Source organism: Nyctibius grandis, chromosome 29, assembly GCF_013368605.1.
Source record: "Nyctibius grandis isolate bNycGra1 chromosome 29, bNycGra1.pri, whole genome shotgun sequence".
Taxonomy (NCBI): domain Eukaryota; kingdom Metazoa; phylum Chordata; class Aves; order Nyctibiiformes; family Nyctibiidae; genus Nyctibius; species Nyctibius grandis.
The window spans coordinates 1605312-1620725 of NC_090686.1; the positions used below are offsets into that span (position 1 = coordinate 1605312).

Here is a 15414-nt window from a genome sequence, read left to right on the forward strand (position 1 = left end):
GGTAGTTGTAGAGAGTGAGGAGGTCTCCCCTGAGCCTCTTTTTCTACAGACTATCCAACCCCAGCTCCCTCACCCGCTCTCCATCAGACTTGTTCTCCAGACCCTTCACCAGCTTCGTTGCCCTTCTCTGGACTCGCTCCAGCACCTCAACGTCTTTCTTACAGTGAGGGGCCCAAAACCGCACACAGTATTCGAGGTGCGGCCTCACCAGCGCCGAGTACAGGGGGACGATCATTTCCACCGTCCTGCTGGTCACGCCATGGTTCATATATTAAGTTTTCCACTTCACCTGAAAATTTTACTTTGGCAAAATGCAAAGACCAAACTAAACTCTGAGCCAAATGTTTAGCCAACATATCACACTTTGATTGCAGCCAGCAAGAAAAATTCTTTTTAGAAGAGGAGCCAGGTTGCATCCTGCCACATCCTGACTCCTTCAGGGAAACGGATGCTAGCAAGAACACAGGCAACAGCCTGAGGCTCAAAGTGAATACCTAGAGTGGAGACTAGTTTTTAAAAATTGCCAATAAGCCTCTACCTTTCCCACTGAGGACAGCACTCCACACTGCTGGACACAGCAATGGCTCTGCATATCATTATCAGCGAAATATCTCCAACAATTGTCCCCAAACTGCTTTTCCAGGCATTTTTGCCTGGAAATATGCCTCCTCCATCTGCGAGCAGACCTGCTCCAGGGCTGACTGATGAGCTCCTCAGAGGCAGGATTTAAAGGTACGATAAATTAGAGCACAGGAGAGCAGAATAACGCTCACTCAGGGAACTGCCTTTCATGATACAACTTGCTCTCCCAATTAGGCAGCACAAGCAGAAGCACAAATTGGACAGATGCTCAGTGTCTCCTACCTCGACTGTCTTCAGAGCCATTCTCCTCTCCTAGCAACCGGTCAAGGTGTTCCTGCAGGTTCTGGAACGTCAGGTGCTTTCTAGGGAATAAATATGCACAGGAGCTCTTCAGAAAACTGTGTCTCCAAGTTCTAAAGACTTGCAGCCCAGACACATGTGTCCGCACAGTCCTGTGCTGTGAGACGTGAACTGGGAAGTTCTGTCCATCTGTGTTTCTTCTCAAGAATCTGAGGAATTTGCTGCCCAGCGTGTTGGGGCAATGAACGAACCAAGGACCAAATATAATATGAACAAGAAAACTAGTTAACAAAGGATCTTAAAGTCTTCAGTCTGCTTGGGAGTACTTTGTGGCAGTAAGAAAACTGTACCGCGGTACAGTGGCAGTAAGAAACCAGCTGTACTACCAACAACTGTGGACCGTGACTTTGCTGCAGTCAGCATCATACAAACATGGCATAAGTCAGGATTTGGTTTTTTTCCCCCAAGTATTTCGTAATACAAAAGAAGAGAGAAGACCACACCAGCAGCTGTAGCAGTTCAGACAAAGGCCAGGCTAGCCCAGCATCCTCTCTCTGACAACAGCCAAAACCATTTTGTTTTCATACTGAGAAGTCTCTCATGCACTCCCCCTCGGCCACTATTTTAGAGAACTTTCTCATACTGCCTCCCCTAGTTCTCTCTTTTCAGGGATAGTTTACTTAGCTGTTCCTTGTACGAGAGCCATTCCAGACATCTGAGGGTAAACCACAAATTTATTCCAGGGCATAATGATTTTCCTTATCCTACATCCCTTTCCTAACAATTTGTAACTTCCTACTTTCTTTTTCTGACTTACTAAAGGCTTAGTGTTCCCACCTCAATCTCATTCCTACGCAGTAAAGATCAGCTCAGGGCCCATCATTTTATGCACAACGTTGAGGCTGTTCCCCTTGCAATACATCCCTTTGCATTTCCCTACACTGAGTTTCATAGACCATTTCACTATTCGGTCACTGTCTCACAGCCACCTTACACTTACTTTGCTCTAAACAGCTTTGTAACAGCAAGCAAACTTTCCCACCTCATGCCCTCTCCTTTTCCAAGTCTCCCAAGGATACATGGAACAACACAGGTCATGTTTCAGGTCTCTGAGGGACCCTGGCAGGACCATGAGAGTCACTAGTTGCTCCCGTCCCTGCTTCCCATTTCCAAAGCCATCTGTGGAACAACTTCCCACTTCTCCTGGACTAGGGGTTTCCCTAAGACTGTGGTGAGAGACCTTTTGAAAGCCTGGTAGATGTGAAGATGCACAGAAGCGGAATCAAAGAATCAGTTTTGGTTGGCATGAGAGAGGGTGGCTTCAGCAAAGCAGATTAATCGGCAGCTAGCATGAAGGAGGAGCTCTGGAAGGAGGCTAGAAGAGCATGAGACAGCCAGAGAGATGTCTGCGGCGAGCTCCTCTACGAGGAATTCAGGCCTCTGAAGACAAGTTGTCACACCATAAAAGTTGCTCTCATACAGCAAATGTTATTTTCAAGGCCTGTTTGACTGCTACTGGACTTTCTACCAAATAGCCAACTCCAGGGAAAGGGGTGAAAGGGAGGAAAAAAAACGAAAGAGAGACGACCAGGCCAACAAACTACCAGTTCTGTGCTTTCAAGTCATTAATCACCAGGCAAAGAAATTAGAAATACTGACAATCAAAACGCCCGGGCAGATGGAAAATTCCAAGGCACGCTGGCAGGAGAGCTCGTGGCAAAGTAACACGACCCATTTTTGCGTCTCCCCACCATAACCCCAGCTCACCAAGAGCAGAGAGCACCAAGAGCTATTTTTAGCAGCTCTGAGCTCACATTTGAGCTGACAGTACCAAGTATAGCCTGTGGAATGTGACCCCAGCCACTCTGCAGCACCGCCAACCAGCAGCAGCCACACGCCTGCCTCGCTCTGCCACACTCACCTGCCCTGAACCTGTCTGACTTGCCTCTGGCAAAAGAGACAAATGCAAGGGAAACTTTTCCTCATCCAAAGCTACAGGTTTCTGGGCTACAAGGTGAAGGAGAACTGAAAACAAATAGAAGAAAACAGACACTAAAAAGGAATCTGGTCTTTCTTTTCCTTTGGTGACTACTAAGAATAAAAGTACCAACAGCTTCACAGCCTGAGAAAGGTATGGTATTCCCTATATCAGTAATAGCCTTGCCTTTAGTTTACAGGGCACTGCCAACCTGTTTTTCATTCCTGTACCTAAAACCTGTGCATTTTGCACTTCCTTACACCTAAGAAGGGAACAGGAACAATAGGGTGAATGCCTACTTGCCTATTTATTTCAGAAACAGTGCCTGGTGATTTTGTATATGGGTTTTTCGTGCAAAAAGTTCTGAAGAATCCTTCCCGGCAAGTCCCGCAATTTGAAAAAGCCGTTAAAGGACAAGACCTAAGAGTCATTTCTGTAACACGGTGCTCCTGTGCTTTTAACAAAGATCGCTGTGTGGCACTGAAAGATATTTCCTTTCACCGAAGTGTTGTATATCTGGGGACGGATACAGCATCGCTTGCCATCTAGCGAATGAGAAGTAGTCCGATACCTGTAAGCAGCTGCAGGCTGGTTCCCATCAGCACTGGTGAAGACGCGATGCAGGTAATCATTCAGCAGCCTGCTATTCACGATCCCTGGTGGAAAACAGAAGGGAAATAAGCTTAGGGAGTCAGGAGGTAAACTCAAACATCAATTTCATGCACAAGCAAGAAATTGGTAACTATGGGGAAATGATGCTCAAGTTTGCAGACCAATGTAGTGGAAAATGCAGCTTCAAGAAGTCATTCATCATCTTGTTGTCTTCACTAGCAACCCTAGAGTCCAACATTATGGGGTGCATCTCCACAACAAGGGCTCTGTCCAATTTGAGCTGCTCTACAATAGCAAACAGGAGGCTATAAATTGGTCCCCACAGGTGGAACTACGTCCTCAGGTATCCTGCTGTACTACTTTCAGATAAAGTAACTTCAAAAGCTGGAGATGGGAACCCAGTTTCATTTCCAAAAAAGAAAAAGAAAAAAATCTTATCACTACTACAATTCCTGATGTCTTATTCATACCTGGGACATTTTAAGTACCTACATCACTTAACTGCACTAGAAGACGCTGAGACAGAAAGGCGTGCAGATGCGGTTCATCTCGTCCGACCCACAGCCCTCTTTCATGATGTATGCCTCACTTCAGCTTTCACTGCGCAAAACAATCCCTAGTGTCACACTGATGCAGCATGCTTTGTTTCTGGGTGCAACAGTGCCCTCAAATGCCAGATTTCTGGTCTCATAAGCACACTTCTGCTGGACTGGTGAGTCCAAGAGAAAACAGGCTGCCTTGCAGGTGCCAAAATTTCCCAGAAAAGGATTTATCTGAGAACTTGAGAAGCTGTCCATCCTGGAAGGGACGGGAAACTCCCTGAATCAGATGGGACAAAGGCAGGCAACACAACATTCTCCAGCCTCATGAGGCAGGGCTGTGTGCCAAAGAAAGGGCACTGTGGCACGAGCTTCCGGAGTCCTTAGTACTCCAGGAACATCCTCCCAAAATCTCATTTCACTTCAGGGATTTACTGAGTTTCAGCCCCACCACACCTCACATCAGCAAGGTAACTGCAACTGGAAGGCAGCTGATCTCAAGTGAGGCAAGGGGCACTCACCCGGTCCACACCGGTCCTGCTTTTACACGGCACATACAGGCCCATACCTGTGACCTTGGACTTCTCTGGCTCGGTGCTCAGCCTGTAGTTCTTCCTTGAGAAAGCAGTCCCAGCACCTCTCGACGTCATTCTTCACAGGCACCACTTCCAGCGTGGACATAAGACAGACAAATGCCTAGAACAAAACTTGCTGGGGAAGATGCTGCCTTTAGACTTCTCCCTTTCTTGGACGTTGATGTACCTGCATTGAACAACAGGGATGAGCCAAAAAATAGCCAGAGCCCCTGCACTAATGACATCATACAAGAGCCCAAAGCCAACTAACTGCCAACCCTGCTCTCAGTCCCACCTGTCCAACAGCTCAAAATCTTTCCAACACAGATAAGGCGTTAAGCCACACTCCAGACAGCCACACAGACCCCACTCCAACCAAAGGCACAGGCAGAACCAAGTCGGAAACACAGGCAACCTTTGCACCGAGTTTGAGCCAGAAGCACTGAGCCAGCCCAGGGCCGCAGCTACCACCACTGTCAAACACTGCCGAAACTGGCAACTGCATCGCACTTCTATTCGTGTCCTGATGAGATACCTCTGCCTTTCTCTCCCACACTGTACTCTTTAAGACAGAAATATGCACCTGGTTAATCTTCTATTTAACACGTTATTAGATTATCCTGCTATCCAAAGCAGAGAGGGAGGGAGAGAGAAAGAGAGAAACGCAGATGAACTGGACTACAAAAGAATATCACTGACTGCAAAGCAAAAGATCCAGAAACCAGCTGTCAGTTTTACAGGGACAAAAGCAGACTCAGGTAGAAATACACAGAAGCGTTTACACGCGAAAACCTACCATGAGACTAACGATTCATGACCCTTCCTGGTATCACTAAAATGCAAAGGATGCTGTCAGAGCTGATCTGACATGTGCCAGGACAAAAAGAATAAATGCAAATTGCTAGTTCTATCCAGCTTCAAAACGTTAGGTTACTCTCTCGTCCTGTTTCTGATTGCCCTGATAACTGACCAGCACTGGAGGTCTCTCTCATTCACTAGACAGCCGTCTGAGAAACCACTTTGTGATGCACAGAGCAAGAGGAAGAAGACGCAACAGGAGCAAAGGCTGCGGGAATTAAATGCTTGCCAGCAATCTCATACAGAGCAGAAACCAAGGTGAACCCAAGACAAGTTAGTGAACTTGCCAAGTGACACAAGTGCCACAGCAACTCCACTGGCAGAGGATCACTCGAAGATTTCCTAAAGCCCCTTTCCTCAGGGCCACCCCAGCACCCCGCAGCGGAGCAGCACCGCCTGCCGTCCCTCCTGCAGCGCTGCCGAGCGAAACTGCAGGAACAGAGCAAAAACCAGCCTGGATCAATGGCCCTGAACGATCTGCATCAGAGACTCAAAACAAGCAATAAAACAATTAAACTATAAACAGAAACACATCATTTACTACCAAACCAGAGCAGACAGCACAGCGTGTACTATCCTAAAAGTACTCTAAAGGTGAGAGACATAATTTCACCTTTCATAATTTCATCACCCGAGGCTGGTGTGGAGTGCCTCTAGCTCTTCCCAAGGGCGGCCAGCATGGTACCTGCGCTGCTGAAACAGCCTGAAAGCCCAGGCAGAGAGCACAGCATGGCCACACCAGCACCGCACGAGATGCGCTGCTGCAGTGCCGGGGGTTTTGGTTTGGTTTTTTTTTTCGGCTGGAGCAGATGGTGCTTTCAACAGGTCAGAGAAAGGGCAGAGCAGGGGGACACACATCTGCCCCTTTGCGATTCACAAAACTGGCCCCAGCAGCTCCGCCAAAGACACCCAGCTCTGAGCCAGCCCACGCGTTAAACTCCCTTCTCTGGGCAACGGCTGGAGGCAGGCGAGGAGGCCAAGGAGCTGGGCCAGCAAAGAGCTTTGTCCGGCAGCTGCTGACCGAGCCCTCCCGCTCTCGCCAGGGCAGCGGGGCCGAAGCCAGCCTGGAAGCGGACAGGCGGCTGAGACCCCCGCGCTGCTCGGAACGCTGCTTGGCGTGAATCACGAGCGGGGGTCTCTGGGGCACCCCCAACCTGGCAGCACCCCCAGAGCAGAAATACCGGGCAGCATTGCCCACATCCTGGCACCCACCCTAAAAGCAGGCACCTCCGAGCTGGCGGCATGCCCCAGGCCCAGGGACACCCCCAAACCCCCGCGAACCCAGGGACGCCCACTGCAGTGGTCAGCACTCCCCGCAGCCACAGACACCTCCCGAACCCGGCGGCACCCTCCATGCCCACGAACACCCCCAAACCCGGGTGCGCCCCTACACCTGCCCACAGCCCCCAAAGCCCAGAAAGCCCCGCCAGCCGCTTCCCCCCAGTCGGGCGCATCCCCTCTCCCCCCCCAAAACCGGACGACACAGCCCGACACCGGCCGCAGCCCCGAGACTCCCTGCAGGCCCCCAGCCCCGCGACGGCAGGGGAAGCCCATGCAACGGGCCCAGCGGGGTCCCCGCACTGCCGGGGCCGGGCACGGGGGGGAGGCCCGGTGGGGCACAGGGGAGCCCGGGGAGGCCCAGGCCCGCGGCCGCCGCACTCACCAACGGCCCGGCCGCGCCGCCGCCGCCACTACCGCCGCGCTACGGCGAGCCGCGAGGGCCATGGCGAGCGGGCGGGCGCGGCCCCCGTTGCCGGGAGACGGGCGGAGGCGCCGGGCGGGTCGCGCCACGGGAGCCGCTCCGCCCTCAGGCCGTGCCGGCCCACCCTCCCGGGGTCTGGGGCAGAGACCCCCGGTCCCGGGGTGGCTGTGAACTTCCCCCGGGGAAACTGAGCAGGCTGTGGGGCCTGCGAGGCCCGAAGCACACGGCCATGACGCTGGGCAGCCGGCCAAGGCCAGCCGTCAAGGAGGGAGGTGCGGGGAAGGTGCTGCCAACCCCCGGGGCGAGGACGGTCCTCTGGGCCCAGCCCCTAACGCTGCCCCTCGAGAAAAGGAGAGGAGGAGGAGGAGGAGGAGGAGGAAGCCGACAAATGAGCGTGGAATCTCCCAGTGCAGAGATCAACGGCCAACTTTATTGTGCCGGTGGGGGGGGATGAGGGCCAGCACTCGGGGACGGCGCACGGCTGGTCCCATGGCAGCATCCGCGGGAGCGGTCTCGCATCTGCATGGGCTCAGGGGAGCTGGAGCTGCTGCTCTCACGGTGCCTTCTGGGTGGCCTGGATGGAGTCTGGGCCCGACATTGCAAGAGGGAGCGTTTTCGCTTGCAGTCGGGCCCAGGTGAGCTGGAGCTGCTGCTGCCCTCAAAATCCAGGGAGCTGTGGGATGGCCCCAATCCTGACCCTCTGCTGGTCCTGGGGCTGCTGGTCTCGGATGCCAGAGATCCGACAGACTGCCCCAATCCTGACTGGCTGCCGGTGCAGGGGCTGCTGGTCTCGGGTGCCTGGGAGCTGCAGGAGGATCCTGATCCTGCCTGGCTGGCGGTGCTGGGGCCAGCGAGCTCCGAGCCGGCAGTGGAGGCTGTAAGGGGAAGCAGGTAGGTCAGGGGCACGGCCCCCAGGCCCGCGGCAGGATAGGCCAGAGCGGTGCCCCCAGCCCCCCTGGAGCAGAGAGGATGTGCCCAGCCCACCCTGGGCACCCGCTGCCAGGCCTTGCCTGGCCCCCAGCCCCAGCCCACGGCCACCCGGCTGCTTTGCCTCTTACCGGTGCCCAGGCCAGCACAGCTGTCGCACTCCCAGCTGGCCGTGCCGTTCCCCAAGCTGGAGCAGCGTCTGTGGGTGCCCTCGGCAGCGCAGGAGCAGCACAGGAGCAGTTGCCAGCGCCTGGGGAAGCAAACGGGTTCATGGCTGTGAGGACCAAGTGATGGCAGCACGGGATTGTCCGGCAGAGCTCTTGTACTCAGTCCTTCTGCCTTGAGCCCTTGGCGAGACGGAGATCCCGTGCAGAGCCCCGGGGTGCAGCTGCGGCAACTCACCCCTCTTCCTCTGCGTGCTCCCTGCCTCCTGGACACAGGCACTCCCTGGCATCGCAGCAGCTGTGCCTCTCATCCAGCTCTGCATATGCGTTGCTGTTCTCCGATGACGGCAGACTGATGGAGAAAGGAAAATTGATGAGCCCCTGCTGCCTCGGCACAAGGCAGGTGCAGGGCGTCCCTGCTCTTCCCCCCTGCCCTTTCCAACTCCTCCGTGAAGCTGAAGCCCAGACTCACGGGAGAGCAGAGGGCCGGGTCTGCTGGGGCAGGCCCCGGCACGGCACAGCACAGCACTTGCACCCTCCTGTCTTGTGAGCTGCGCAGAAGGACACCAACCTGAAGGGGACTCGGATCCCCATGGTGAGCATTTCTGAGAGAAAAACATCGCTCTCTCTACAGACCGGGCACTGGAAGGACAACATGTCAGCGTGCACAGCCTGTCCCTGCAGGAGAAACATAAGGAGCATGAGGGAGGCCCCGGTGGTGCTGAGCGCCTGCTGTGCCCCAGGGGCGAGGGAGCGGCTCCTACCTGGATGCAGCCCCTGTGGAACCAGGCATTTTTGCATGCTGGGCACACCATGGTGCTGTAGGACTTTCTGTCCTCCACAGGGTCCAGGCAGATGGGGCACGTGGTGTCCTTCTCCAGAGCCGCCTGCACTGCCTGCTCGGGGCGGTGCTCCCAGCAGAAGGACCTGGGGGGAAGAGGGAAGGGATGGCCGAGGTGAGAAGTGCTCGGTGAGAAGTCCCCGGTGGCGGAGAGGAGGGAAGAGGAGGTACCTGTATGGAGGGAGGAACTGGGTGACGCATTCACCCTCCACGGCACAGGGCAGATGGAATCTGCGGTCACAGCCCATCTCGCAGCAGGTGATGGTGGCCGTGCGATTGCCACAGACGAAACATCGCTGGAAAGAGCAGAGCAGCCCCCATCAGCGGCAGCCTCAGGGCCTCCGCAGCCAGCCCCACACCTCCGGGCAGGGCGCAGGATGTGGCCGCTGCTGGGTCACAGCCCTCAGAGCCGCCTGGTGGACAAGGCTCCTGTGCTGAAGCCTCTGGGGAGCTGCTGGGAGCAAGACTTGTGTCCCAGAGCTGGTTGGAAGGGCTGGGATTTCTTTCTTGGGGTCTGGCCTAAGCTCCCGCAATCCTCTCCTGGCACAAAGCTCCCTGTTCTGGTCAGGTTCTCACCTGCCATCCTGCCTGGAAGATCATGTAAATAACATCCTCACGGCGAAATCCCCTAAGTCCTACTTTCCCGACCCGGTGCTGAAAACGCTTGCTGCCAAAAAGCTGCAGAAGAGAAAAAACGAGGAGCTGATGAGGAGAGTGTGGCAGGGACTGCCTGTCGGAAAGCTGGAGGGAGCCCCGGGGTAACTCACCAGGCAAAACTCGTGGACATGGATCCCTTGTTTCTCCAGTTTGCGCCCGCAGATATCCGGGTCAGCCTCTGCCCGGCGGCACAGCCGGCATTCTGGAGGGGAGAGAGCAAATGGCACCTGGATGAGCACCTCTGCGGGGCTGGGGGAAGCGTCCCTGAGGGATTGCCCCCAGGGGCCTGCTCTGCCCCTGCCTCGCTGGCTGAGGGGCAGGGCTGGAGGCCTTGGAGAGGAAGGGGCCCTTGCAGGCACGGGTGTCCCAGCAGTGCCCACTGCCCAGCCTGGGCCCCGCCTGCTGAGGAAAGGAGGGGCCCTGCCCCGGGGCGGCCGGGGAGCTCCTGCCTCCCCCTGCCACCGCTCTCAGCCCCACGCTGACCGCCCCGACACCCCCTCTGCCAGGCTGCGGGAGGGATGCTTTGCTCTCACCCCGCGCCATCAAGCCAGAGGACTTTTGTTTCCTCGAATACGTGGCACACATCAACGGTGAGCGTTTGGAGAGTCCCTGTCCCAGCAGCGCTGGCGTGTCTCCTCCAAATGCTCCTCTGCTGACCCTGAGGGAGAAGCGGGACGTGGGTGAGCTTGCAGCACAGGCCCAGAGCCCCGAGGTGTGGGGCCCCCCTCCTGCCTCGGCAGCCCCGCGCAAGCCCCGTCCCTCCCCTGCCCTCTCCTCACCTCACCAGGTCACAGTGACGCACGGCCGGAGCCCAGCGCCCCTTTTATAGGCTTGGCCCCGCGCGTCACAATGGCCACTGTGACATCAGCACCGCTGGCCAAATATGGGCAGGGACGCCCTTGGCCACCTGCCGCCCACTCTGACACGGCCACCGCATCACCGGGTGGGTGTGAAGTGCCGGGGCGGGGGCCCGAGCCCTCGGCACCCACGTAGCCGGGGCGGCTGCTCCTGCAGCCAGTGCAGAGCCAAATGCCAGGGCCCCCGGGGCCGAAAGGTGCTTTGAGCCTGGCCTGGGCTCACGCATCCCATCCCTCAGACGCGGTGGTGGCTGGGGCACAGCACGGGCCCTCAGGATGTCACAGGTGGCCCAACATCTCTCTCTTGAACTCCTTAGCGCTTTGGTGATGCGCTGCCTCCCGAACAAAAGCAGCGGGACCATGAGCTGGGGAGTGACGGTGGAAACGGCCTTTTTCCATGGCAATAAACGGCCTTTCAGAGTCAGTGTGAGCCTTTCCTTGGTGGGAGAGGAAACTGCGAGTGGCTGTGGGGCAGCTTTGGAGGCGGCGGGTGGGAGTGTTGATCTGTTTGAGGGCAGAAAGGCTCTACAGAGGGATCTGGACAGGCTGGATCCATGGGCCGGGGGTTGTGAAGCACTGGAACAGGCTGCCCAGGAAAGTGGTGCACCCACCATCCCTGGGGGTATTTAAAAGACATGTAGACGTGGCGCTTCGGGAATGCTTCAGCGGTGGCCTTGGTCGTGTTAGGTTAACGGTTGGACTCTTTGATCTTAAGCCATAGGAGCAGCTCGAGCTGGGTGCCTCCAGGGAGGGATCTAGAACAAAGAAATCCCTGGGCCTTTTCGCCCTTACAAGCCATGCACCCGCTCTTCACACACTGTTCATGCGCCCTGCACATGCCTGTTGGTCCAATGGTAGTTAATGGTCTGGGGTCCTTTTTTTTACTTATTGGATTCTTGGTCTCCAGGCGGGCCTTGACACTTGTTATCGGCAGTAACTACAGCTTCTGCTGACAGCTGTAGCCTCCTTCCAGTTTGCACTGGTCCCAGGGCCTTCCTCTGGTATGCAAGGAACAGTTCAAGACAGGCTGAATAGTTCTCAACAGTTGCAGCCCAGGTCTTCAGCAACTTTTAACTACCAGTGCTAAGCAAGACTATTCAGACAACAGAATACAGTTAAAAGAATTCAATTAACTGAACTTATTCTACAACAGTCCTCCCTTTTTGTTAAGCATTCCTGCTAACACGTCAAAAAGAACTCATGAAGTCTTTGAAGGCGTTTAACCACTACCCGTAGTCTCACATACAACGCTATTACAAGTAACAGGCACAATATAATCAGAACTAACAAGATCACTGCTGGGTGGAACACATGGTTATAGATTCCTGTAGCTGTTGGCGACCACCCAAAGAGAGTTTCCCACCGTCGGTGTTCTCCATCCTTCTTCACTTGTGACGAATGGTGATTAAGGTTTTTTGCCCATTGTTCTGGACATGTTCTAGCAGCTGATACAAGTCTTCGTGTTTTAGTAGTTTTCTTACCAATGCAAGATTCATTCTGATGGGGATAAGTAATAAACCCTCAGCTAAGGTCTAATTGGACTGTAGCAATTTCTAAGACATTACGGGAGCTGAATAATTAAAATCGCATTCTACAATGTTAGTAAAGTTACAGACACAAACATTTGAGTGATTATTTGTCTCTACAACAGTGTCATCTATCAATATAAGATTGCAAAGGGTTCTCACACAAACACTTCCGTTTCGAATATATACAAGTACAGTTTCAGGGGTTTCTTTGAATGTATTTCAAAATGACAAACATTTTGTTCAGTGTCAAGACAAATGTCTTGAGCTTTGATGGTGTAACTTTTGCAAATCCCTGTTCTTCTTGTACGGCCCATGCATCAACAGCGACAGTCCGCCATTTGTTACTGTTCTGTTGGGCCCATACTCTGTGTTCTAGGGGATAGAGTACAGTTCCATTGTGATTTAATCCTAACGCAATGATTTGGTATATGGTGTATACTGACGCATTGCGTATTGTTAAGACAAGAGCTGTGGGCTTATTATTGATGGGGTTATAAGTGAATTTGACGGGATACCATCACGATTGGAATTCTCTCTCAAAGTCAGTTGCATTTTCCCAAATTGTTGTCTGAATTTTGGGGGGTAAGAGACCCCCTTCCCCTTCTCTTATGATTGCAGCTACTGTAGATTGCATCCACAGTTGTGCTTGGATGCAACTGAGGGCCAGCGAAATGTTATCTTGGGCTACCTCAAGCGCATTCATAATCAATTGGTGGTCCCTTTCTTTAATTCTTTATTACTGAGGCAATATATTGGATAAGAGCCATGGACTTGTTCCTAACGCTGACAGACAGGACCATAATGGGCGCTCTAATTTGTTTAGATCGCTTGCTGTTGTGCTTAGTTTATTCACAAGCACCTCAGCATCTATGCTATTTAAGACTCCCGACCCGGTTCCTAGGATACCGGTCACGTCTCTCTGTGTTTGTCTTGGGGAGACAAGGGTTTGTCCATGTAACCATGCTCTAACCATCCTGCAAAGGACGTTACCAGGAAGGGGGAACGGGTTGGTTTGATCGTAGAGATACTGATCTGCATCAATAGCTCTACCTGTTTAAGAGATCACGGTGGATTGAACAACACTTATTGCTGACCTGTATTTTTTATCATGCATAGTCCAATTTCAGAAATTTGTGGGATCAATTTCTCCCTCACTGGTGGACGTGTGATAGCTAGGCTCGTTGTAGCGGGTGGTATCGAGGCAATTTTTTTGTAGGTCACATTAACAAATATTCTCTTTACTTGAAAGCTAATGTACGACCACACAGCATCTGGAACTGAATGTAGTGGAAACAAAAGAGAAAGAAAAGCCTCAGCTTTAGTCTCTTGCCACCATTACAGAACACCAGAAGGAAGGAAGGAAGACGCAGTCTCCTGGAAGAAGGGACAGGAAAGCTGGTTGCTGGCCTTTCCTCTGCTTAGCCAATATCTTCAATGAGCCCCTGGGCCAGCGTAATCCTTTCACTTCCTCACAGCTCCACTCAGAGCTTGCTGAGTCTTAGGGGTACTGCTAGACCTTTTCCCAGGAGAGCTCATTTGCTCCAGGGTCCCGCAGCTTTTTGGGCAGACTCCATTTACACGCTACAAAGCCAGTGACAAGGATCTGTTATGAAGAACAAACTAAGAAGCCCAAAGTGCTTTTAGTCCCACAAGATCATTTTCTGCTGCACCCAGCATCACACTCACCCCAAGTAAGTCATCATCCACCAGCAGGAGCCCCTCAAAACCGCTCGTGTGGTCCAACACCACAGTAGAGGGACCAAGCCGGCCCTCAGCTACCTGATCTGAAACAAGAGTTGCAGAAAACCTGTTAGAGAAAGTTGGGTAGGATTTAACAGTGCACCTGATGAGTGCCTCCAGCTAGACTACAACAGCACCTGGATCCTGCTGCAGCAGAGGAAGCCTAAAATACTGTTACCCATGTTAGACCACGAGAACCTCCGGAAAGGAGACACCAGTGAGATTTAAAAAGAAGTTTTCACAGCAACACGCAAGGTCTTAGCTATGCACCATTCAGGTCACATAATCATAGAATCAATTTTGTTGGAAACGACTTTTAAGATCATCGAGTCCAACCGTTAACCCAGCACTGCCAAGCCCACCACTAAACCATGTCCCTCAGCACCACATCTACATGTCTTTCAAAGACCCCCAGGGACGGTGACTCCACCACTGCCCTGGGCAGCCTGTTCCAGTGCTTGAGAACACTTTCCGTGAAGAAATTTTTCCTGATACCCAATCTAAACCTCCCCTGGCGCAACTTGAGGCCGTTTCCTCTCGTCCTATCGCTTGTTACCTGGGAGAAGAGATCGACATCCACCTCACTACAACCCCCTATCAGGTAGTTGTAGAGAGCGAGGAGGTCTCCCCTGAGCCTCTTTTTCTACAGACTATCCAACCCCAGCTCCCTCACCCGCTCTCCATCAGACTTGTTCTCCAGACCCTTCACCAGCTTCGTTGCCCTTCTCTGGACTCGCTCCAGCACCTCAACGTCTTTCTTACAGCGAGGGGCCCAAAACCGCACACAGTATTCGAGGTGCGGCCTCACCAGCGCCGAGTACAGGGGGACGATCATTTCCACCGTCCTGCTGGTCACGCCATAGTTCATATATTAAGTTTTCCACTTCACCTGAAAATTTTACTTTGGCAAAATGCAAAGACCAAACTAAACTCTGAGCCAAATGTTTAGCCAACATATCACACTTTGATTGCAGCCAGCAAGAAAAATTCTTTTTAGAAGAGGAGCCAGGTTGCATCCTGCCACATCCTGACTCCTTCAGGGAAACGGATGCTAGCAAGAACACAGGCAACAGCCTGAGGCTCAAAGTGAATACCTAGAGTGGAGACTAGTTTTTAAAAATTGCCAATAAGCCTCTACCTTTCCCACTGAGGACAGCACTCCACACTGCTGGTCACAGCAATGGCTCTGCATATCATTATCAGCGAAATATCTCCAACAATTGTCCCCAAACTGCTTTTCCAGGCATTTTTGCCTGGAAATATGCCTCCTCCATCTGCGAGCAGACCTGCTCCAGGGCTGACTGATGAGCTCCTCAGAGGCAGGATTTAAAGGTACGATAAATTAGAGCACAGGAGAGCAGAATAACGCTCACTCAGGGAACTGCCTTTCATGATACAACTTGCTCTCCCAATTAGGCAGCACAAGCAGAAGCACAAATTGGACAGACGCTCAGTGTCTCCTACCTCGACTGTCTTCAGAGCCATTCTCCTCTCCTAGCAACCGGTCAAGGTGTTCCTGCAGGTTCTGGAACGTCAGGTGCTTTCTAGGGAAT

At 53.2% G+C, this 15414-nt stretch overlaps 1 protein-coding gene and 1 long non-coding RNA gene across 2 annotated transcripts; both read right to left on the reverse strand.

Moving 5' to 3' along the window:
• Positions 1 to 7554: 7554 nt before the first annotated feature.
• On the reverse strand, positions 7555 to 10278 carry LOC137674446 (PHD finger protein 7-like). The gene is given in 10 exon segments (XM_068419796.1): positions 7555 to 8021; positions 8205 to 8323; positions 8476 to 8589; positions 8809 to 8946; positions 8948 to 8995; positions 8997 to 9164; positions 9250 to 9374; positions 9655 to 9756; positions 9846 to 9937; positions 10269 to 10278. Coding segments are annotated over 10 exon segments (1362 nt in total). The 3' UTR covers positions 7555 to 7575.
• Positions 10279 to 10721: 443 nt separating this feature from the next.
• LOC137674530 (uncharacterized) lies at positions 10722 to 15407 on the reverse strand. The gene is made up of 3 exons (XR_011049824.1): positions 15326 to 15407; positions 13808 to 13905; positions 10722 to 12089 (listed from the first exon to the last, which is right to left on the reverse strand). It is a non-coding gene; the product is annotated as an uncharacterized lncRNA (long non-coding RNA).
• Positions 15408 to 15414: the final 7 nt, after the last annotated feature.